Source organism: Wolffia australiana, chromosome 12, assembly GCF_029677425.1.
Source record: "Wolffia australiana isolate 7733 chromosome 12, ASM2967742v1".
Classification (NCBI taxonomy): Eukaryota; Viridiplantae; Streptophyta; class Magnoliopsida; order Alismatales; family Araceae; genus Wolffia; species Wolffia australiana.
In genome coordinates this window covers 13,811,638-13,836,567 of record NC_135846.1, presented here as the reverse complement: position 1 = coordinate 13,836,567, position 24,930 = coordinate 13,811,638, and the positions used below count along the sequence as shown (strand labels likewise).

The 24,930-nt window shown below is 44.0% G+C and overlaps 1 protein-coding gene across 2 annotated transcripts in view; it reads left to right on the top strand.

The window, feature by feature from the left end:
• Positions 1-24,930, top strand: part of LOC144710218 (ARM repeat superfamily protein) — a 117,395-nt gene that overhangs the window by 53,518 nt on the left and 38,947 nt on the right. For both annotated transcript variants that reach the window (XM_078583924.1, XM_078583923.1), the window contains 16 exons: positions 935-1,024; positions 1,793-1,914; positions 4,235-4,364; positions 4,437-4,516; positions 17,097-17,232; positions 17,781-17,862; positions 18,318-18,463; positions 18,545-18,625; positions 18,693-18,793; positions 19,040-19,278; positions 19,366-19,475; positions 19,588-19,716; positions 19,794-19,868; positions 19,964-20,097; positions 20,183-20,255; positions 20,359-20,490. In XM_078583924.1, the coding sequence (XP_078440050.1) occupies positions 935-1,024; positions 1,793-1,914; positions 4,235-4,364; positions 4,437-4,516; positions 17,097-17,232; positions 17,781-17,862; positions 18,318-18,463; positions 18,545-18,625; positions 18,693-18,793; positions 19,040-19,278; positions 19,366-19,475; positions 19,588-19,716; positions 19,794-19,868; positions 19,964-20,097; positions 20,183-20,255; positions 20,359-20,490 (1,860 nt within the window). The remainder of the gene's footprint in view (positions 1-934; positions 1,025-1,792; positions 1,915-4,234; positions 4,365-4,436; positions 4,517-17,096; positions 17,233-17,780; positions 17,863-18,317; positions 18,464-18,544; positions 18,626-18,692; positions 18,794-19,039; positions 19,279-19,365; positions 19,476-19,587; positions 19,717-19,793; positions 19,869-19,963; positions 20,098-20,182; positions 20,256-20,358; positions 20,491-24,930) is intronic.

The window sequence follows — 24,930 nt, the reverse complement described above, 5'->3', positions numbered from 1 at the left end:
GCCTATTGAAGCATGGGATCATATCAGAGTTGCCCAGATGTAATGGGTCAAGATGATGTCTCTCTCTATTGTGCTGATGATGAAACATGAAAAAATGATCTACAGATTGGAAGAGTACCTTGAAAGATTTCCAGGCTGTCTCTTATGAAGCAAGAGTTCTTTTCATGCCAATTCTCTGGTGTTGGTTTCTCAAGATAAGCTGTTAGGCGTTCTGTTCTCTCTCGTGTCTAGGACGTCACTCATTTAGGATGGATCCTGAATGAGCTGTCACTCTTTGCGTTGGTTTCTGACATGTCGAATATTGAAGGATTGGTGGGCTCTGATACTAGTTAATATGCTCCCAGGATTGGCTCAGTAAAATTCTGCGCCAATGTGGATATATAATGCCTTCAATCAACAAATAAGAGTGAAATGAGTCATTTGAATCGATTTCATTTTCTATGATCCCTAGAGGATCTCCCAGGCTCCAGCCCCGTCACCGCATCAACCAATTCATAGAATCTTAAACTTCTTCTTTGCAGTGCAGGCACCTTAAATTGTAGCCTCTTCCTGTTGCCCTTCTTTTGAATGATCTTATTCCTTCTAGTTGATATGTTTCTCCGTAGTTTGTCTACATCATTTTGACCCCCAATAATCTGGCTGAAGTCCTTATCAGAGCAGTAACCCTCACCATGTTAATGCTCAAACTGTCATTCATTAATAATTTACTGAAGCAAAAAGACAGCTTAGGAGAAAGAAGTTAATAGAAAGAAAATTAATATTGATATACTGCATGAAAACATATGCACAACTAATATTTTGACACTATTAATGTCACAGATGCCTTTAATGTTTTGAATGGGTTTAGGATAAAACGTTGATAGTTGCAGTCATTCCGATCTGCACGAATCGTTTTATGAATTCCTCATTGTCTTTCATGTTGATGAATGAACAGGTCCCGAAGATGAAATCATACATCAGTGATCCCGCAGACTTGAAGCAGGACTTGACATACCAAGAAAAATGGGATGAAATGGTTCTTAATGTATGCAACAAACTTTGAATTCCGTGTAATTGCAAACTCTAGTTTTTGCATAATTAACGACTGTTTTAATTTTGATTGATGATGTGCGTTTGTTTTATTTTGAATGGCTGCTTATATTGAATTGCTTTGCACGATCCCTTTGTCCTTTATCCACCACTGGGCTCTTGATTTCCAAAAATTCAAGGGATCTCCGCTCACGATATTTTTGATGATCTTGATGCCAAATGAAGTTATCGAGACCATTTTTCTTGAATTCTTTCGGAGTGAAGGATTGTTCAATTGTACTAATTCTAAATTCTTCCGCGGTGTGTTCATCATATTTTGGAGATGGTGACTGCCAATAATCTACTTCGTTTTATTTCAAGAAAAAAATACCTAGTTTGGATTGATTTTCATTTCATTTTTTCTGCCTTTTCTATTTTCCTGTTCCGGTTCCAATGACCTTGTATTCTTTTTCTGTGTTTATGTCTCCATAATATGTAAGTATCTCATTTTGTGTGTATGACCTTATGAAATTTGATTAAATTAGAGCCAATGTATTGGGCATTTGTTAAACGGGGTGTATTTGTAGTTTTCTTGTACTTGATCATATAGGAAGGATAACAGATCTCGTGTGACCTTTCCCACTATCTTTGTGAAAAAAATGTTACTAATTTCTAGTGTGATAGCAATGGGGTTCTTTTTCATTTCTGTTTTATCTTTAGCTGCTAGGATTCTGAGAGGGGGGCAGAAATTGTCGGACACTTGTCTCAGTTGGGTGCTCATCAGTTTCTTGCAGAGTCCTTGGATGTTGTGCATGAACCAGAATGGGTCATTCAGTTGGGAGACTCATTTGTGAGACATTATGAGCTTTACTCCGGAGAGGATGAACATTCTGCACTGCTTCACAGGTAAATTCGATATGGTATGAGTTGCAATTTGTTAAGTTACTTCATTATGGTCTGATATTTGATATTTGAAAAGTAGTACGATGATGGTGGGAATTTAAATGTTATAGAATTTGAGTGTATAATGTGTTTATTTTAAAATTTGATTTTTTAATGGGGGGTTTAATTAAAGTTTGTGTTATTTCAAGTGCTTCTTATTAGATAAATATGGTTGGGTAAGAGTGCGCAAGTCATACAAGAGTTTCTTGACGGAGCCTTCCCAGCAGCTCAGAAGTTTTTTGGTCAGATTGAATGGGCGAAGGGAGGTTGGAATCATTTGCCAAGAAAATGGTTGTATAAGGACATAACCACAATATTAAACAAAATGGGGTAAAATAGTAATAAGACCAAAAGAACTAGCTCCACCTTTAGAGATGATGGAAGAGGGAATGGTCATGATTGTGGTTGAGGTAAAGATTAATCGGAGATGGAGAGAGTTGGTGGTGCTTGAGTGTGCCACAGTAGTTTCACTGTAGGTGGATACTGGTTTACGCAGAGTTTGCAACCTTGATCTTCTCCCCATATATTTTGGCAGCAGTGAAGGATATTACAAATTTCTCATTTAACTTCCATAACTATCTCCAAAACTAACTGCTCTAGCACCATTGTTGCTATTCTAGATTTGAATAGGGGAGATCAAGGGTAAGTCAAGAGAAGTAGGGATTCAATGAATATTGGTTATAGATTGGAAGAGGAAGAGAGGGTAAATAGGACAAAAAAACTAACTAAAAAGAGGTCCTGATCCCAACATTACCAAGAAAGACAGGGATTGAAGAGAGAGGGTTCACTAAGCAAACTCTAAGAGTCCATCGTTTGAATTCATTACATATGCTAGATGGCCCCTTGCGAGAAGCATTCCGTAATGACCCGAGGCTACAATAGGTGAATGCTGGGACAGTACCTGGAATCCGAGGGTTGAAGTTGCCTTGTCAGACCAACGACTAACTGATTTCTTGGGCTTGCAACAAGCTCTAAATCGGATCCGCCCTAACCCGGGGGATCAGATGGTTGGGATTGGACAAGAGCTCCTTTCTCAGTAGGGAAAGCCTATGCACGGATCCGACAGGGCAACGAGGAAGACAAAAATATGATCCAGGCATGTCGAGCCATCTGGCATCTTAAGGTTCCGCTTAAGGTCAAGATTTTTGGGTGGCTCTTGCTACGAAAGAGATTGATAACCTGCGTCTTTCTCAAGAGGATGTATCCAGATGCCCGACGGTATGCATGTTGTGCACGAGAGATGACGAAGATTGTAATCATTTATTTTTTGGATGCCCTTCGCACGCACATTTTGGGCCGCCCAAGGACAGTTGGCGGTGAACACGTCATCAGAAGAGGCCTTTTGGGAGTCCATGCAGAGGACCGGTCCCGGACATAGAGAAGTGGGGGGTCGAGCGCTGACAGTGCTCTGGGAATCTGGCTACACAGAAATGAGGTGATCTTCCGAGCGGGGGAGGCCTCTTCAGACGGGCTTGCCCATGATATAGAATGTCTCATAGCGTCATGGTTCTCCTTGTGACGGGAATGAAAAGGGAAGAGGCAAATGTATACATGTAATAGAGCCCTAGGGCTCGAACCATGTGTACTTATATATTTGGCAGGTGGTTACCGATTTGTTCGGGTGACCACCTTTTTTGATTTTAAAAAAAACCAATACATTGAATTAATGTAATATGCTTCACCTTCCCCAAGATTATTTAGAGACTCTCAATCTCATGATTGAGAGTTCACTCTCCTGCAATGATGCCTTTTTGTATCCAGAATAGTACACCGGATCCTTCATTTTGAGTGCCAAGTGGCTCACTGCCCACAAATCTTGGATCCCACCGTGTTGAACAACCTCCAAGAAGTCGAAGTCCCTTTTCCCCTCTTTTGACAATTTCTATATCGATGGGTTATCATGTGTCTGTATGGAGAGATAGCCATGCAAATTTTAGGAGCTCTGATGCAAATTTTCTGATTAATCATTGTCACACCAAAGCCTTAGTCTGTCTCCTTGCTACTCCTGGCCCATCCACTGTCACATCTTCTCTGTCACCCTTCAGATTGTACCAGGTCTCTTGTTCTGCGAAGGCCCTTCAGCCTTTGAATCCGTTCAAGAGCCTTTTCCCTATGTCTATGCTCTATTTCTAGGGCACTAAAGACTGGCCGGATTAAATGACTCTTATTCCTGGGCTACTTCAATATCTTCAGAGTATTCTACTTGGAAAATTAATGAGTACTCCTTGTATTATTGAATAGTGGACTGACACTCTTTGTTATGCTACTTTAACTGCTTTTTCAGATGTTTGGGGATCCTTCTTCAGAAGGTTGATGATAGAGCATATGTACGAGAGAAAATAGACGTCATGTATACGAATGCAAAGATTTATGTTCCAGCTAATCGACTTGGTCTTGCAAAAGGCATGGGCTTGGTATGTGGAACCTGCATTATTATTATGAATTAATAATTGATTCCCAGGAAACTTATGATTTAAGATGTCTAGGTTGCCTCCTCACATTTGGATACTGTATTGGAAAAATTAAAAAGCATTCTTGATGCTGTTGGACGTGGTAGGTTTCAGAGGTATTTTCTACCTCATCTATACTTAAATCACATTTTTCATATGATGAAAAATCAATTCAAATTGTTTTCTTCTTTCTTTGTGCAATAATTTTAGTATTCTTCAAGAGCTTCTAAATTTCTTTATCGCAAAATTGCTCTAAATGTTTCTAAAATTTTGGAGTGGGGGTTAAAGAAACGTAATCAAAATAGATGATCAGATTTCTTCCTCAATAAGGAGAAGAAAGAACCACTCTGTTAGTGGATCTAGGAACAGTGTAAGTCCTGGGGTTATGGGTTTCCTTTTTGTGATAGAGAGCCTGTCTAAGGAGAACAAGAAGTTCAGGATCATGGATATTAATCTACACAAAATATGATTCAAGAAGAGAAGTCAGGATACACAAATGCAAGGTGTATCACTCTCCCAGGAAGATGTCAGTATTTTCCCCACTGTGCTGGTTCATCATCCTTGTCAATCGCTTATTAGTGGTTGTGTTTTTTCAAATATAAGATGGGTTTATGATAGATGAAGATAATTATAAAGAAGGAAAGAAAAAGCGGAAGATAGGATATAATGCGTAGTAGTCTTTCATAAGATGAACCCAATTCACACCACTAATGGTGTTAAAGAAAAGGACCACGTGACAAAACATTGGGCGATCAGCACAGGAATATGGCCAAGGATGTCAAAGTAAAAAAGATCGTAAACAACTAGAAACCTGTTAGAAATTTCCCAAAACTAGATCAGTATGGTTCATCAAATGTTAGAAAGGACATGCACTTCACTTGAGATAGGAAAGGAACAAAAATTTGGAGTCCAGAGAGGGATGCATGACTTAGAAACCTATGGATATGGATTAAACAATAATCAGGCAAGGTATTCAATGTTCTATGATTTTTGGTTAGCTTGGTATCCACGGAAAGCAGCAGAGCAAACACCCCCCCTCCCCCCAGCAAAGCAAAAAGGGAGAACAAGGTTTGACTAGCTTTGTATACAAACGCAAAAAACTTGGTATCCACCATGAGAAAAAAATTGTTGCATGGGCAAAGGCGGGTAGAAGCGGGCGAATGCTACTAGAATGGGACGAAAAGCAACCCCAAAGCAGAGTGTAGTAAGAAGGGGCAAGCTGAGCCCCGGGGGAAAGGCAAGGAGATCATGTGCATGTCCAGTAATGAGACCATAGAATCTGGCATGCTACAACATGAAACGGCAGAAGATTCCTCTTAAGACTGAAGAGCCCGTGCTAAAGTGTTGGCGGCAATAGTAGGACTGAAGCTGTCACTGGGCAGCAAAGGGGTTGAAGAACGTTTACCATGTAGTGCATCTCATGGAACGTCCGTGGTCTCCGGGACAAAGGTAGACGTCGAGTGGTGGGAGGCTACCTCAGAGAGTGGGGGGCTTCGGTGGCGTGCTTACAGGAGACCATGCTGGAGCACTGTGAGCCAAGGGAGTGGAATACAGTAGGCAGAGGATTTCTTGAGGGTTTTATAGTAGTCAATGCGGACGGACGGTCTGGGGGGTGGTGGTAGCATGGAACGAGGCCATGTTCTCAAAAGTGGCTACGTGGACAGGATAGTTTGCCGCAGCAGCCAAATTGAAGCGACCGAGCGACAATCTTGAACTGGTCGTAACCTCGATTTATCGCCCAACTATGTCCAGCGCAGAAGGGAATTATGGACGGAGCTAGCCGAGTTAACAAACACGTTCAGTGGATGCCCCATGTTGTTAGGTGGAGATTTCAACGTGATACTTGAGGCAAGAGATCGACCGAAGGATACTAGAGGGAGAGACGCAGATTCAGAAGCCTTTTGGGCTTTCACCGCAGAGACGTCATTACAATAAATGGGGCCATCCGATTGCATATATACGTGGAGGAGCACAACGGGAAACAATGGGAGGTCGCGTTTGGACCGCTTCCTTTGCTCAGTTGAACTCGCAGAGTGCTTTCCCTTAGCAGACGTGAGATCACTCCCTCGTCTTATTTCGGACCATATACCGATCGCATGGGTCGCAAATGAGACACCTAGAAGACCTACATACTTCAAGCTAGACAAATCCTGGCTACAAGAGACTGGCTTCAAAGAAGAGGGGAAGGCAATGTGGCAATCACAACCGAGAGTATAATTGGAGACAGAAACGCTAGCCATCAAAATACATGGGCTGCAACAGCATTTGGTGGAGTTCCGCAAGCGAAGACATGAACACAGAAAGAAGAAAAGAAACAAGGCTTTGTGCGAAATCAAACATTTGGACGACCTAGAGGATACACGGTTCTTGAACGAGGAAGAATCAATCGAGCAAAGAAAGTGGAGGGGCGTGGTAGCCGAGGAAAACAAAAAACTTGAGATGGACTGGAGGCAGCGGTCTCGACAGCTGTGACTCCAGGCAGGTGACGCGAACACGAGATTTTTCCTCCTAGCAGCAAATGGGAGACATCGGATCAATAGCATCTGGAAATTAATGGTGGGAGGCCAAGAATATGTTGGCTCCCAATGGGTGGGTCGTGCTGTTGCAGACCATTTTCGTACTTTTTACAAGAGGGGCAGACTCCATACCTGGGTATGGTGCGGAAGGGGGCTCGCCCCTTGGAACCCTCACGCAAAGAGGAACTGATTCGGCCGTTCTTGGAGGAAGAGGTCAAGGAGGCAATCAAAACGAACGAAAGCAACCGACACGGAGAGTAGTGGAGAAATAGTTCCAGGACTGGTGGCCAAACAGTTGAGCCTTCTGTAATAGTAATGGATATAGGATCAGATAAGGAATCATAAGAGGTAGTTTTTCAAATGACATTAGAGGCTAAGGATCGACCAAATGAAGCCGGAGGGAGAGACGTAGACTCGAAAGATTTTTGGGATTTCATCGTCACTACAACAAATGGGGCCTTCTGACTGCATAAATACGTGGAGAAGTGCTACGGGCGAAAACAGGATGTCGCATCTGGACCGGTTTCTATGCTTTGTTGAGCTCGCGGAGCAATTTCCACTAGCGGACGTGAGATCATTTCCGCGCCCTCTCTCTGATCATATACCAATCGTATGGGCCGGAAATGAGACAACAAGGAGACCCACCGACCTCGAGGTAGACAAATCATGGCTGCAAGAGGTTGGCTTCAAGGAACAGGTGCAGGAAAAATGGCGCTCACTACACCAACTACGATCAGAGATGGGAACGTTAGCAGCCAAAATATATGGGCTGGAGCAACATTTCGTGGAGTTTCGCAAGCGAGTACACAAGTACAGAAAGAAGACAAGAAATGAGGCTCTGTGCAGAATCAAACAACTAGATGATCTCGAGGATATACAATTTTTTGGAAGAAGAAGAATCACATGAACGACGGAAGTGGAGGGGGTGATAACCATGGAAGACAAGAGACTTGAGATGGATTGGAGACAGCGGTCCAGACAACTATGGCGACAAGCTGGTTATGCAAACACAAGATTTTTCCACTTAGCAGCAACGGGAGACGTCAGACCAACATATTTGGACATTGACAGTCGGAGGTCATGAGCATGTCGGAGCCCAGCTGGTAGGCCTTGCAGTTGCAGATCACTTCCACACTTTCTATAAGAAAGGTAGACGCAATACGTGGATGTAGTGCGGAAAGGGGGCTCGGACTTTAATGAAAAGAATCACACAAGGAGTTGATTCGTCCATTTTTGGAGGAAGAGGTCAAGGAGGCCATAAAAGGCCTCAATGGTGACAGGCCCAGATGGATTGCCAGTTTTCTTCTATAATGTATTCTGGGATTTGGTGAAACCAAATGTGATGGCCACATTTGAAGAGTTCCGACAAGGGACTTGCAGTATGGAGATACTAAATCGGGCGTATTTGGTTCTACTCGCCAAGCAGCAAAGCGTAGAACGAATCGAGGACTTCAGACCAATCTCCTTGTCCAACTCCACATACCTTATCATTGCAAAGGTATTGGCAAAGAGATTGAGAGAGATGATTGGGGAACTTGTGGTACCCTCCCAATCAGATTTCATACCAGCCCGTTTACTGGTCGACAGTGCCATAGCAGCAGGCGAGATCCTAGCGACATGGAAACAAGACGAATCTAAAGGTCTCATGTGGAAGGTTGATTTTGCCAAGGCATATGACACGCTTGACTGGGGATTCCTGTGGGCGTCAATGAAAAGGAGGGGCTTCCCGAAACAATGGGTTACATGGATGAAAAGATGCATCACAACATATTCCTTCTCAGTGTTGGTGAATGGAAGGCCGGAAGGCGGGCGTATACAACTGCAAAGGGGGGTGAGGCAAGGGTTCCCGCTCGCACCCCTATTGTTTGTGCTATCGGTTGACGCACTTGCCACATGCACTAATCTAGCATGTATACATGGTCTTCTGAAGGGTTATCAAACCGCTAGTGTCCCTGGGGGTATCTCATTACTTCAGTATGGGGACGATACTACTTTTTATGTAGAAGGCTTTGTAGAGGAGGCAAAATACCTGTCCACGTTACTGGACCTATTCGCGGACTTCTCCGGCCTACGCATCAGTTGAGCTAAATCTGCATTTGTGAGCTGTGACCTATCCTTGGAGGCTCAATGTGCAGAGGCGCTGTTAACTAGAGATATTTGGGTCTGCCGTTAACTAGAGGGCAGATGACTAAGGCGGATTGGCTGCCGATGATAGAGAAGGTCAAGAGGCTGTTGGAAGGATGGCAAGCCAAAGTGTTGTCCAGAGGCGGTAGGTTGGTGCTATTGAGGGTGGTCTTGTCAGCAATCCCTGTATTCTATCTCTCTGTATTCAAGATGCCGACAGGAATTGGCCAGAGACTTGAAGGCTTGATGAGACTTTTCCTCTGGAAAGGCAGTGGTACTGATCAGAGTCGAGGGCTTGCACTGGTTGCCTGGGATACCGTATGCAGACCCACCATACATGGCGGACTAGGAGTATTGCATATCCAAAGCATGAATACGACATTATTAGCAAAATGGGTGACTAGGATCATGCAACCAAGTGATGACCTCACCATACGGATCTTGAGAGACAAGTATGGTTGGGGATTGAACTGGGATAAGAAAATAGCCCCAATATAGGGGGCGTCAGCATTTTGGCAAGGCCTCAGACAAATCCCCGACCATACTTGTCTCTCAAGATCCGTATGATGAGGTCCTCACTTGGTTGCATGATCCTAGTCACCCACGGTCCTCCCCAAGGTCCGGGAGTTCTACTGTCCTAATTGGCGATAGCTCTCTCTTTAAATTCTGGACAGAACCCTGATCGTCGCATGGTCCCTTGCGAGAAGCATTCCCTCGGCTATTTTCACTCGCCCGAGGCTACAGTAGGTGAATGCTAGGACAGTACCTGGAATCCGAGGGTTGAAGATGCCTTGTCAGACCAATGACTAACTGATTTCTTGGGCTTGCAGCAAGCTCTAAATCAGATCCGCCCTAACCCGGGGGAATTAGATGGTTGGGATTGGACAAGAGCTCCTTTCTCAGTGGGGAAAGCATCTGCACGGATTCGACAAGGCAATGAGGAAGACAAAAATATGATCCAAGCGTGTCGAGCCATCTGGCATCTTAAGGTTCGGTTTAAGGTCGAGATTTTTGGGTGGCTCTTGCTACGAAAGAGATTGATAACCTGCGTCTTTCTCAAGAGGATGTATCCAGATGCCCGACGGTATGCATGTTGTGCACGAGGGATGACGAAGAGTGTAATCATTTATTTTTTGGATGCCCTTCGCACACACAGTTTGGGCCTCCCAAGGACAGTTGGTGGTGAACACGTCTTTAGAAGAGGCCTTTTGGGAGTCCATGCAGAGGACCGGTCCCGGACATAGAGAAGTGGGGGGTCGAGTGCTGACAGTGCTCTGGGAATCTGGCTACACAGAAATGAGGTGATCTTCCGAGGCGGGAAGGCCTCTACAGACGAGCTCGACAATGAGATCGAAGGTCTTATAGCATCATGGTTTACTTCATGACGGGGATGAAGAGGGAAGAGGAAAATGTATACATGTAATAGAGTCCTATGTCTCGAACCATGTACTTGTCAGGTGGTTACCAATTTGTTCAGGTGACCGCCTCATATGTTTTCAAAAATTTTTTTTTTTTCAAATGTACTTGCGACATGATGAGTGCTGCCAGCATCGATGATCATCAATGGAGAGATATGATAAACCATCGCAAGTTCAGGGCACGTGGCAAATACCTCTCAAAGTGTACATCCTGAAATACATGCAGACAAGCAGACTAAGGGCAAGTTTAAATAGGAGGCTGCTGAGTAATTGCACGCAGTTTTGTGATACAACCCCAACGTATCTAGGTCTCTTTTGTCATTCAGCCCAATAGGGGCATTTTGGTCATTTAGACCTTATGTAATTCCTTTAAAGAGGACAGTCCTCCCTTGAGGAGGGCAGGCAAGAAGTATCACAAAATGTGTCTGTCTCCCTGGCGATGTCCATCCCGCCACTATCTTCCCTCTGGCGACGCTCACTCTGTCGGACCATCCCTTAGGTGACGTCCACTCCGCCTGCCTCTCATCATGCCAAAGTCCACCCAGGCACTCCCTGTCCCTGCACCGACGACCATCCCCGCATCTTCTCCCTCCTCTTCGTCTTCTCCCTGATATGAACCGCTAAATTATCAGGATAAGCAACAATTTTGTAAGGAGGATAGCCATGCAAATGTTAGGAGATGTCAGAGGTACGAGCTTATCCACGATGTGTGCTGTTCTTTGGAAACCCCACTTATATTTCACTCGATCTATGTGAGGTTATGCCTCCCGTGTCATATTGGTACAACCTGGCGATTAACCCAAATATTCTCATCTTTAAATTACATGTAACAAGTTCTAGTTGGTTGAATTTTTTATTTTCTTCTTTTGTGGTGTCATAATCCTCTCTTCCCACGGTTATGGTATAAGAGCAGAAGGCCGAAGTCAAAGTATCTCCATGCCAGGAGCTTTCTCCAGGAGTGTCTCTATCTCTTCCATGTACTTTAATTGCAGCCTCATCACTGTTTATCTCCATCTTGCCAAGTGGATGCTTGCGAGCTGCTGCTAGTTTACATACAGGAAGAACAGGGCAGACCATGTGCTCCTGAGGGAGCAGGCAGGCATGAACTGATAAAGAAGAAAAAATAGAAGGAAGAAATTAACTTCTATTAAGTGAACAAGTGTATATATATACATGGGGGATACAATGGCCATCTGAAAGATATGTTTTCATTGAAGAGACGGAACATGTCATAATACCTCCCCGCAAGTAGGAGAGTGTAGAGTATCCCTGCCCAGCTTGAATATAATATATCCTGTTGATAATCCAAGATGTAAGTATCATGTTTGTCAGTGATGTGAGCAAGCTTCAATCGAGTTCCATGGAAATGAATAAGAGGACACTTAGTAGGTGCCCAGTCTCATTCAGCAGATCATAGATGTTTCTCTTGAGATAAGGTAATTCCACTGCAAGAATGAACCGTCTTAATGCCTGAGAAACAGGTGACAAGACCTAAGCTCTTGATGTCAAATGATCCTTTAGGTGCTGACTTAGACATAATACCTTGGGAATCACTCCTTGTAATAGTTATATCATCGATATAGATGAAGAGGAGAACAATCTTTCCTCATGGGTTCCGTTGAAAGAATAGTGTATTATGGCCATCACATCTACGATTGTTCAGTTTTGTTATAGCCTGGGTGAGTTTTTCAGACCATAGAGGGCCTTCTGAAGGCAGCAGACTACTCCCAGTGGAAGATCAAATCTTGGGGGTGGCTTCATATATACGTCTTCCTTCAAGCCACCATGTGGGAATGCATTTTTTATGTCATGTTGAGTCAATTCCTAATTGTGACATGTGCCCAGGGAAATAAGAGAAGTATATCATTCATTTTCGTCACAGGAGCCAATGTTTCAGTTTAGTTGATGCCACATTGTTGGGTGTATCCATGTGCCACAAGGGGGGCCTTATACCTTTCAAATTGACCCTCAACCTTATACTTGATAGTATAGACCCATCTGCATCTAATAGCATGTTTGCTTGGCGGTAAGGGAGTCACTTCTCAACTCTGATTAGAATGAAGGGCTGTCATAAGCATCTATTGCAGTTCTCTATCTAGGGTGAGTTATAGCTTCATGGACAGATTTGGGAATAACAACCTGTTGAAGTTCCATAAGGAATGCCCTATGTCTTACTTGTCAATGGGAAACTAGTAAGACATAGCTGGATACTATTTAGAGGAGGCAGAGCTGGGTCAGTGACAACAGCAGGACCATCATATACAGAGCTTTGGGGTTTGGTTGTTGGTGATCATGGGATATAGGCCTTATTATTCTACGTGTAAAATGATGGGGATAAGGTGATAGCTGTGTAATGTGAAGCATTTCTTCAACTGTTTGTGGTGTATGGTCAACAGGGGGTGAGTCTCCAAGGACATCACTAAAGGGAACAATATCAGCAGGTGGTGGTAAGCTGTTACTGTTGAATGGGCTGCTTTTTATATTTCTAATATCTCCATGTAATGACCCATGATAATGGGCCCATTTCTTATTCTCTTTCCTCCTTCCTTTAAATACAATTTAATGTTCCCCAATGAGGGTTAAGGAATTCAATTCTTGATTTCTTCATGGTATCAGAGCCAGGTCTGGGAGTCTTCCTCCAGATCTTTCTCTCTAGTCGGCTTCGCCCTTGATCACATCGGCTCTGCCGCTAGATCACTTCAGCTCCGCCTTCGCTTGATCCGAAAATGCCTTCGGCTCCCCTTTTGTCCAATCCGGCGACTCCTTCGGCTTTACCTTCCGTCTCCTTCGTGGCGCCTTCGGCTCCGTCCTTGGTTGGGCCGGTCTTGTCGTCTCCTTAATTAGTTGGGGCCTCTGCTCTGTTCGGCTCTGCCTTTGCTCGCGTCGGTGTCACCTCCGCTCGCAGCGGTTGCTCCACCACTTGCCTCGGCACCGCTGGCCCTCTGCTGCAGCTCAATCGTCGCTTGCTTCGGCTTCGCCAGCCCTCCAGCACAATCTTTGTCAACCCAGGCATTGCATCACCTTCACATCTGATCATCAACGTCTCTGTTGGGTTATACAATGGCCATCGACGACTACACCACATCTGATGTCAACCTGCCATCAATGCCTTCTACACTATTGGCACCTGAACTCAGTAATTGGCACCATCCTTTGCCTTTCATTCCTCTTGAATTTTGCTTGACTTGATTGAATCTTCTCCAGTGGTCAATACATTAAAATTTCCTAGAAAAGAAAGCTTATGAAACATATTTTGGAGGCTCTGCCACTTCCTAATGCTCCTGATTATGATCATTGGCGTGATGTGGAGGGTCGTGTTCACCATTGGATATTTGACAGCATTAGTCCCTCTGTCGCTGGTGAATTTTTTTCCCTCAACTCTGCCAAAGAAATTTGGGACGCTTCTCAAAGAGTCTCATTCCAGGAAGAACAACTTGTCCATTAGATATGATCTCGTCACTCAACAAATTTGGTCCAAGGTCTGAGATATGTCTTGGAGTATACCAGTGAATTGACTTCTCTATGGGCCGAGTTGGATCACTACATTCCACTTGATCCTAACTTTATGGGTCGTGGGTACAGTCTTCAATTTCGGGTTTTCAAATTCCTCATGGGATTGAATCTCAAATATGAGTCCCTATGCAGTCAGCTTATCCATCGTGAGAACACTCTCACTTGTAAGGAAGCTCTTAATATTGTGTGGACCGATGAGACTCGTCTTCACCTTGTTCACTCAGAACCGGCCTCTGTGATGGCTCTTCAACATATTGGGAGCTCTCGTCCTGTACCATCCAATCCAGAGAGGACCATCCAATGTGACATATCCCGCAACGACGCAATCGATTGTGGCTCCCTCGATCCTGAAGTCAGCGCCACCTAATCACTGAAGTACTTCACTGTTCTGAAACTATTGCAAGAAACAAGGTCATACTAAGGAGACTTGCTACAAGCAGCAGCACAAGAATACTCACTAGAGCCACCTAGTGACACTCCGGCTACTATCAGCCAATCTCCAGAATATGTACAAGTCACAACTTCTCCTCATGTCCCACTTCATCCTCTTCTGGGGGTACCTCAATCAACAGTGGCTAATGCATCATCTTTTATGGGAGATCAGCCCCGGCAGGAGGAAATTGACCAACTTTGCTGCCTAATTCAGTCCAATGTGGTGGTATCTACTTCGCTGGCTCATGGTGGTGTAAGCCCTATCACTTCCTCTCCATTATCGTCTTGGATGCGATGGATCATTTACCGGTCCGAGAGCCCATATGTCCCCAGCCTCGCTGTTTTCTCACCTACATACCCTCTCCTGGTTCGAGTAAAGTTAAAACTGCATGTGGTTACCTCCTTACCGTTTCGAGGGTGGAGTTGTCCAACTTTCTTCCCACATTATTCTTAACCGTGTCTTCCATGTTCCATGCCTTACCGTTAAAATCCTATCTCTTCGTCGCCTTGGTCAGGATTTATCATTCACGCCTAAAAGATACTTCTATCGTGATAAGGTGTCGGGGCAGACATCTACACTTGCTGAGGAACAAATCTGACTCCTGCCAAACTATCATTTCGTTCCATTGTTTCATCCAGAACCAGTTTTGTACAACCCTAAAATGCTTCCACTCACACAATGCCCGTGATTACCTTAACTCCACCCTTCCTACTTTTTTTGAATTCCCATGGCATTGTTCATTGAACATCTTGTGCCTACACTCCTCAACAGAACAACCTTGCTGAACAGAAGTTTTGCTACATCTTTGACACCATCTGAACCCTTCTCCTAAACATGAACATGCCAAAATATTTTTGGGGTGAAGCCTCTCTCACTGCTGTCCATCTCATCAACTGTCTTCCTTCACGCGTCCTTTATCATCTCTCCCCTTACTGCCCTGCATGAGGCTCACCTAACTATGTCGTTGAAAAGTAACCTTACCCCCCACATTTTTGGGTGTATTTGCTATGTCACCAACCATCACCCTTCCCGAGACAAACTCGATGCTAAAGCACTCCGATGTGTATTTGTGGGTCATTCGTCGCACCAAAAAGGTATAAATGCTATCATCCGTCTACTCATCGCTTCTTTGTGAGTAAGGATGCCACCTTTGATGAGTCAACGCCTTTCTATTCTTCATCATCTTCCTCATCCACTTCATCTTCTCATACACTTGATGAGTCCCTTGATTTCCTCGTTCCCCCTTGCTCCTATTCCCTTTGTCTCTGACTGTGCTCACCCTCAAAAATTCAATGGGACCACCTATCTTCGGCATTGGCATTGCCATTCCAAAGACAACAGATGCAGCATTGGCTCGTCCTGAGTGGCTTCATGCCATAGAGGAAGAAATTGCGGCCTTGGGAAAAAACCAAACTTGGGACCTTGTTCCCTTGTTGCCCGGCAAACATCTGGTTGGTTGTCGTTGGGTCGTTGCTGTCAAGTACAAGTCAGATGGCTCTCTTGAAAGGTATAAGGCACGCCTTGTGGCAAAGGGTTATACTCAGAAGTTTGGCATTGATTATTTGGAAACTTTTTCCCTTATTGCCAAGGATAATACTGTTCGCTTGCTTATTGCCCGTGCCGCTCAACACGGTTGGCCTCTACAGCAATTTGACATCAAGAATGCATTTCTCCATGGTGATCTTCATGAGGAGATTTATATGTCCTTTCCTCCCGGCTATACTGCTCTTTCTGTGTCAATAATTTGCAGAGAGAGTCGAAAATGTTGCCCTTGTCTGGTTCATCTAAACCGTGACAATAAATCTGCCATTCATATTGCTCATGATCTGGTCAGTCCTAAGATCAGTAGTGAGAGGGTACATGAGAAGCATCTCCTAGGATTGTAGAGTAGCACTAGATTACGCGAAGAGGTTATGGTATCCTATCCTCAGTCCTAAGTAGGCAGAAGTCAGGTTAATAGACTGATATGAACCTTGATATAGGCTTGTATTATAGAAGGGGGCTAGGCGAGAAATGTAGATGTTCCCTGGGTTGGTGATTAGAATGGGAATGATCAGAGGAGAGCTCGAATGAAGGGGCAGGGATCGACAAAAGATGAGCAGCCTGAGGACTCAGTGAGGTAGAGACAATCACGAGGGATGGGAATCACAGAGGGAGAGAGGGGGACATCACAGAAAGTAATTACTAAAATTCCCCTACTGTGTTAAGTGATTCAACTAATCCTAGATAGGATGAGATCATAGCATAGACCCGGGGATTACTCATGCTCATGATTGCAATCTGTTCACATAGAGTCTTGGGAATGGAGTGAGGAACCATATCTTTGACAATATTCTCCACAGAATAAAAGAGCACTGCTCAGAGATCTGATTCTTCTGACTTCTATGTCAAGTGAAGAATTGGATCAATAAGAGGGTGTATCAATAGCCTGTTCATCTTTTCTGTCGGCGATTTAATTACCTCATCCAAGGGAAGACACAAAAATGGCCATTGGTGGCTCACGGTATCAATAAACTTGGGACATGTCTCTTTCTGTTCAATCTATATACTGCTCGACAACTGATGTTCTTAAGATTATTTTAACCTATTTTTAACCATTAATTTTATATTGTGTTTGATGCTGTCGGCTTGACCTTAAATAAATTGTTATTATTAGTGTTATTCGCTAAGTTCTGTCCCTCACTTGTTATAGGTTCCTTTCTTTCTTTTCTGGTGGTGGTAGCTCTGAAGATACTGATGATACCCATGCTTCTTTAGCATTGATGTACGGGTATGCAGCAAGATATGCTCCGCCTTCAGTAATAGAAGCAAGAATCGATGCCCTTGTGGTATGCAATGCCTGGATTAAAAATCTCAGAAAGCTGTTTCCATTATGACATGGATTTGATGCGTTGATCAATTTATGTTATTTCTTGAATACTTGGAAGGAACCATTACCTACAACTCCGATATCTCATGCAGTAAATGGTGTCATACCAAACATTATGTGTCTGGGACCCAAATAAATCAGGGTTTAAGTCCTTACAGAACTCTATTCATCTTAATTGGCTGGGCTGCCTTTTTGTTCCAGAAAAAATGCTGAAGGAAAAATTCAGTAAGATGATTAACATTTTTTTGGATGCATTCATTATCTTTGGTTGGGCCACAATTCCAGACGTGAATACTGACTGGATCTCACAGTTTTTATCACATTATTCTGGACAGTCAATGCTGATGATTAGCTGTCTGTGTGATTATATGATCAACCCCAATCAACAATCTTTTGAAGATACAGTGTTTTACTTTTATAATTTGTGCCCAAATTGATCATAGCTATATCTATTTTGTTCTAAATTTATTAATTTTTGGTCATTTCCAATTTTTACTTGGCACCTAGGGGACAAATATGCTGTCACGGTTACTTCATGTACAAAATCCAACTGCAAAGCAAGCCGTTATTACTGCAATCGACTTGTTAGGTACATCCTATGAGCATTCCGGATGAGAGAATCTCCCAAGGTGTATGCAGAAACAAACAAAACACTTATTTTCTTAATGAGTGTGGGACTGGCTCTGTCTCTTCTACTTAAAAAGATAGTTATTTAGGCGCTTTTAAACCAAAATATTTAGAAACACTCAACCAGGGTTGGTTTTATGAGGTTTTGAAAAATATTTTATAAATTTCTCTACTAAAAAACTAAATTGTCAGCTGTTTTCCACTAATTATTTGCAGTCATAAACATGCAAAATAACAGGTTGGCCCCACATGATAGGAGGTAGTTAAACTCTATGAGGGAAAAGATGTAATTATCTGAATTAAACATAGAAATTCAGGTATATTGACTGGAGAATGGTGCTTCTTCTATGTTGACTCTGGACTTAATTTTACACGATCCTGTACTCGGATGAAATGTTTGTAGTTTGTCTCATGCAGGCAATGCAGTCATTAGGGCTGCTCAAAATGGCCTGACGTTTCCACTAAAACGAAGGGACCAAATGCTGGAATATGTGTTAACGTTGATGGGTAGAGATGACCATGATGATGTAACTGATAGTAGCTTGGAACATCTGCAGACCCAAGTACGTGTTGTCTAGATACTATTCTCTTAAAACATCATTTTTACATTGTATCCCTGTCGAGTATCATTTGTCTTTTTATAGAGCCTTGCTCTACGTGCTTGCACAACCTTAGTCTCCATAGAACCAAAGTCGCCCGTGGAAGCAAGAAATCGAGTGATGAAGGTAAAATTTCATTTCACATAAGTAGACTTCCAAATTCATTTACTCGCCTTTGGTCTGACACTTCCAGGCTACACTTGGCTTCTTTGCGGTGCCAAACGAGCCATTAGACATTGTTGATCCACTTATTGACAACTTGACTACCTTTTTATGCGCGATTCTGGTTACCAGGTTTGCCCTCCTAAACATCCTTATAACTTGTTTGCAATGATTTTTCGAGAAATAATTTTAAGGTAAAGAATATCCCTAACATTCCGTTTCTGGTATTTATACATCTAATTTGTGTTTTCGTCGCTATTGCAAATTAGATGTTTTAGATCCATTTTTTCTAAGATAGAATACAACTTCTATTCTCAACTCCTCATTATTATATACCATCTCAAAGTAATTCGGATACATCAAACGTGGAATATCCAGTGGTGAAGACGGGCGCAGCCGTGCTGAACAACTTCTCCATATTCTAAGACAACTGGATCAATATGTGTCCTCTTCTGTTGAGCATCAAAGAAGAAGAGCATGTGTTGCAGTTTATGAGACACTGCAGAAGTTTCGGACTCTTTGTTCTGGCAGCTACTATGGAATTGGAAATCAAATGGCTTCAATACAAAGCAAGCAATCTGAACACATGTTCCAGAAGAACTTTTCTAATCTTCCACGTAATTATTTCTCTACTGTTTTGATATCATTTTTATTCTTTCACAATTCTCCAGTCTCACCCTGTCTGTTTCATTTTATAAATCAAGCTGCTTTTGTGTTGCCATCTCGTGCTTCAATGAGCCTTGGCGAGCGCATCATGGCTTATCTTCCACGTTGTACAGATCCAAGTACTGAAGTTAGAAAAATTGCCATTCAGGTATACTTTTAAAAGAGAATTAATTTTATGGATGAGTTTATGTTATGATTGATTTTGTTTCCTTGTTGTATGAGGATAATATTTGCTAACTTAAATTGCTTTTTCCTTATAGACAGTCTCTCTTTTCTTCAATATAGCATTATCACTTCCCAGGCTTTTGGGGGACAAGGCTCATCTTGACCTAGAAGCTTCATATAATGCTCTAAACTCCCTAGAGGATGTCGTTTCGATATTAAGAAGAGTGAGATTTCTGCATACTGTTTTCATCATATATTATGGTAAGTTTATAAAAGGATTAATCTGTGCATTTGTATCCAGGATGCTTCAATAGACCAGTCTGAAGTATTTCAAAGGGTATTACTGTCCGTTTGCTCCCTACTTACAAAAGAAGAGGTGCTTTTTCCTCCCTTGGGCCAAAAAACTTTTTCTGGCGACTGATATTCAATAGTTTTTCATGCTGTTTACTAAATTTTGGGTCTTTGAAACAGCTTGTTGTCTCGCTTCATGCATGCTGTGATTCAGTATGTGATAAGATCAAGCAGTCTGCAGAAGGTGCCATACAAGCTGTCACTGAATTTATTGTTAGAAGAGGAAAGGAACTAAATCCAAGTGAGATCTCAAGGTTTGTACATTTGACAGGATCAATAAATTGTTTAAAAGTAGGTTGCTCACATTGTCTTATGTGATATATGGAATCATTAACACAGGACTACCCAGTCGCTTCTCTCAGCTACAATTCTTGTTGTAGACCGGCACTCAAGACATGAAGTTATGAATGCAGTATCCTGTTGCGATTTTCTTTTTTTCTCAAAGTATTCACTTTAAAATGACTTATTACTTTTCAAGGCACTTTTAAAGTCTGATTTTTCCCTAAAAAAATAAGATATCTTGCTTGGCTGAACATACCATTCCCAGTATAGTTTTCAACGAAGTGTTAACTGCTGCTGGAAAGGATGCGGGTACAAAAGATATCTCAAGGTTGAGAGGTGGTTGGTTATTGCAGGATGTATTTCATGTGAGTTATAGATCTTTGCTGTTTTAGTGATAGATCAGTTAACACTTATCTTATTTCTCCTTTTTCTTGGGAAACTCTAAGTAGCTTCTGTTGGAGATAATTTTCTCTTTTTCCGATTTTTTTATGCTCATGAAACAATTTTTTTTGAAAAGTGAAGGGGAGAGTCACGCTACGAAACAGTGACCACGCTAGTACAATTAGACAGATTCATCATGATCTACCAAAACAATGTCACATTCTCCCCCCTCTGTACCCGGCCTGAGGGAGCCAGGCCACATTAAGTCCCTCTGGACCATTGATCACCCCATTTGTAGAAGCTGCCCTGCCCCTGAATATGACCTCATTTCTGTGCAGTCAAATGGCCCATAACATCGCCGGTACCCGACATCTCTCTTCCTTTCTTTTGCAGCTCCTGCGCAGAGTGGAAGGCTAGAAAGACTCCTTAGAGGTCATGTCCACTTGTAATCTTGGTTAGCCCAAATTGTGAGAGAAAAGGAGCACTCGAAGAATAGGTGCGTACAGTTTTTCTCCCTTCCTGAACATAACTCACCCCCTGAATATGGCCCCTCTAAAATCTCTACGTTGGCCTTTCGAACCGAAAAAGTGTCACTGGTTTACTACTCCCAGCCATTGTTTTCTATGCACTTGTCTCATTTACACTAATGATTGTTGCATGTCCAGGAGTTCTGTAATACTCTGGTCCCACAAGGTATCATCTAAAATTGGGTTCAACATTCCATCCCAACAGTCCCTGACCATGTCATTGAGACTCTGTGCAAGTGCATGTAATCGAATAAACATCTCATTCAAAGTTCCTCACAATGGCCATGCATCAAACCAGTACAGAACTACCATGCCATTACCTAACTAGGAGGATATGAAATTGTGTACTTGAGGGAATATCTGTCGGAGTTCTTTTTAGAAGAGTGATGCCCCTCTGAGTGGAGCCGTGCGCCTCTCCAAATTCATCCCCCGACCATAGATATCTCACAGCACTTGGATGGTGAGGTCAACTCAGGAATTTATAATCCTTGTCACCCACTTGGTTTTTAAGGACGTGTTTATACTTTGCACATGCAGTAACCCTAAACCTCCCAACATAGTAAGTCTACGTACACTATCCCACGCTACCAGCGCTAACCCCTGGCTTTGTCTCGGTCTGACTCCTATTTACTAAGCCTTCAATAAAGATGTTGTCATCTGTGTATTGCAGCAGAGTAATCCCCCCTGGGTAACTTGGCCTATGGTAACTCCTCAATAGTCCATGAGAGCATCGGTAAGTGATATAGATGGCCAGTGCATCCATCTCTAGGACAAGCAATAATGGTGCTAATGGGCACCCTTGCCCTAAACGCCTTTGCGGTTGAATTCCTCCTCCCTCTAGGCGTTGGCTTCCTAATATTAAGAATGAGTGATATGTGATGTATCTTCGTACCCACATGATCCATGCCTTGGGAAAGCCCCCTTTCTCATATAGGCCCACGAGAAATCTCAATCCAAGGAACCATATGTCTTGGCAAAATCAACCTTCCACATAAACCTCAAGCAGCCTTCCTCTATGCTGCTAGAATCTCTTTGGCTGCAATAGCGCTATCCACCGATAAACGTCCCCATATAAATGCTGACTGGGAGCGCCCTACTAGCTCTTTGATCTCCTCTCTCAACCTGTTCCCCAACAGCTTTTCAAAGATGAGGTATATTAAGTGGGCCCTACTAGCCCACTGGGGCATTTTAGTCATTTGGCTATTATGTATTTACTTTAAATAGGGATGCCCTCCCTTTGAGAGGGCAGCCAAGAAGTTAGAAGAAAGAAGTACTCTTGTCTCCCCTCTCTACGTCTAAGTCTGTCCTCCCTCTCTCCCTCTACGATCGCCGTCCTTGTGATTGTCTCTACTTTACCGCATTTTGAGGCGGCTCGACCTCGGCCGATCCTTAGCCCCTCTGCTTGGCCTCCTCTCCGATCCTTCCCGTTTCACCTCTCTACCCCGGGAATTTCTACCTCGCCTCGTCCTCTACCGTCCTCCGATATGAGCCTAGATCTAGGATCGTATCATCTTACCACCTAGAGGTCAACGTGTTCTTGATGCCCTGTCATCAATCTCAGGATCTGATTGTTCGTCTCCCCCCATTCACCGCAAGATGAAAAAAATTTCGTGCTACCATCTCCTAGCCGCAGCGATAATTGCCTCGATTGTTGCCTCCAATCCATGTCCAATGTCATGGTTTCATGTCTGCAATCGAGAAACACTACGTTAACACTACTGAAGACAAGAACCTGTCCAATCTAGATTGCATACCAAGTCTCCTTAAGTTCCTCAAAGTGTCTACACAGTCCATTGAGCCCATTTCTTGTAAGGCTACCTCAGGGATGGACTAGAATTCTTCTGAATTTGGATCTGTCTCATTTCTCCAGAGTTATATTGAAATCTCCCCATATGAATATTAGAGACCCTTGGAGTGCCGACACCACTCCAGCCCACTCCCTCCATAAGTCAATCCTCATGGCTTTCTCTGGGCCATAGACTGAGACTACTACTATTTCAAAATCATTACTCTTCCTTTTCGGCTTGGCTGCTGCAACTAATTGTCCAGTGGACATGTCCACTTTAAAGAACTGGACTTCATTTCATGCTACCTTACTCCTTCAGAGCATTGCAGCACATTGATCTCTTGGAATCCTTTGAGAAAACATCAGCCCACTACGTTCCACTCTCATGACTCACAGCGTTCCAGCATGGTTTCTTGCAAACATGCAGCCATGGCTTTCCATTCTTCCTAAGTACCTTCCCACTATGCCTCTCCTGGACTTGTCTCAGAGGCTGCGCATGTTATGTGAGACATACTTCATGGTTAAATAGATGTACATCCTTCCCTGTTCTGTACCTATTGCAATCCCACAACATCAGCGATCTTGTCTACTCAGCTGCACTCTAGAGGGTCTTTTTTCCCCTCATTCAGCTCCCCGACCGGCAGTGGTCCTTCCATGTATGAGGTCTCCATGTCTTGTCCCCAGTGGCAGCTATCCCACTCTGTCCATGCTCCGCATTCGTGTTGCTTCTTGTCCCTCCACATTCTGTGTTGAACTCCATGCTAGGTCTTGGAGTAAGGAGTGGAATGAATTCCTTAACTAGAATATACATGAGGAGGGGTATATATACCCTAGGAGAGAGAGAGAGGAGAATATGAGTTAGTGATAAGTGAGGGAGCCTAGTGGGTTTATAGAACATGACCCACTAGGAGAGGCCTCTCACTAACAGCCCCCCGCAAGCGAGGTATGGATGTCATCCATGCCAAGCTTGGAGGTAGCACGAACAAGGAGAGGATTTGATAATCCCTTCGTGAGAACATCGGCCGCCTGGTCGGATGACGGCACGAAAGACAAGTCGAACAAGCCCTCGTCCATCCGCTCCTTGAAGAAGTAGCGGTTGATCTCCATGTGCTTGATGCGACCCGTCTGGCCCGGATTTTGAGCCAAGGCAATAGCCGATTTGTTGTCACAATAAAAGTGGATCGGACGGGTGTACTCGACGCGAAGTTCGCGGAGCACCCCGTGAATCCACTGAGCCTCAGAGGCCCCATCCGCAGTGCCCGGTATTCCGCCTGCACTCGAGCGGAGACACGATCCTGCTTGCTGCTTTTCCAGCTCACAAGGCCCCGAAGACAAAGATGCAAAGACCGTGGTAGACCGGTAGTCCACAGTCGAGCCTGCATAGTCAGCGTCTGTATATACCTTCTGATCGGCTCGAGCTCCGGGAAGAGTAAACCCTTCCGGGACAGCCCTTCAGTACGCGAGCACCGGTGAGCTGCCTGACGATGAATCTCATGCGGAGCATGCATGAACTGACTGAGAAGGCTAACTGCATAGCTGATGTCGGGACACGTGTGGGTCAGATAGAGAAGTTTCCCACCAACTGCTGATATTGATGGGTGCTGACCGGCGGAGAGTCACCCGCGCCCAACTTGACGTTGGGGTCGATGGGGGTCTTCACAGGAGCACAGTCGGTCATACCCGTCAAAGTCAGCAGGTCCACCGTATATTTCTGCTGGCTGATGAAGATACCACGAGCCGAGTAGGCCACCTCGAGCCCCAAGAAGTACCGGAGCTGACCAAGGGCCTTGGTCTCGGACTCGCGAGCAAGGGAGCGGCTGAGGCGTGAAGCCGCGCAGTGTCCGACCCGGTGATCAGGATGTCGTCCACATAAACGACCAGGATAGCGACCCCGGCCGGGCCGTGACGGAAGAAGAGAGTGGCTTCCCCATTGCTCTGGGTGTACCCTTCGGCGCGCATGACGGAGCTGAAGCGGCCGAACCACATCCGCGGTGACTACTTCAGTCCATACAAGGACTTCCGCAGTCGGCAGACGGTCCCCGGAGGCCCGAGAGGGTAGCCCGGAGGATGATGCATGTAGACCTCCTCGGTAAGATCGCCATGAAGGAAGG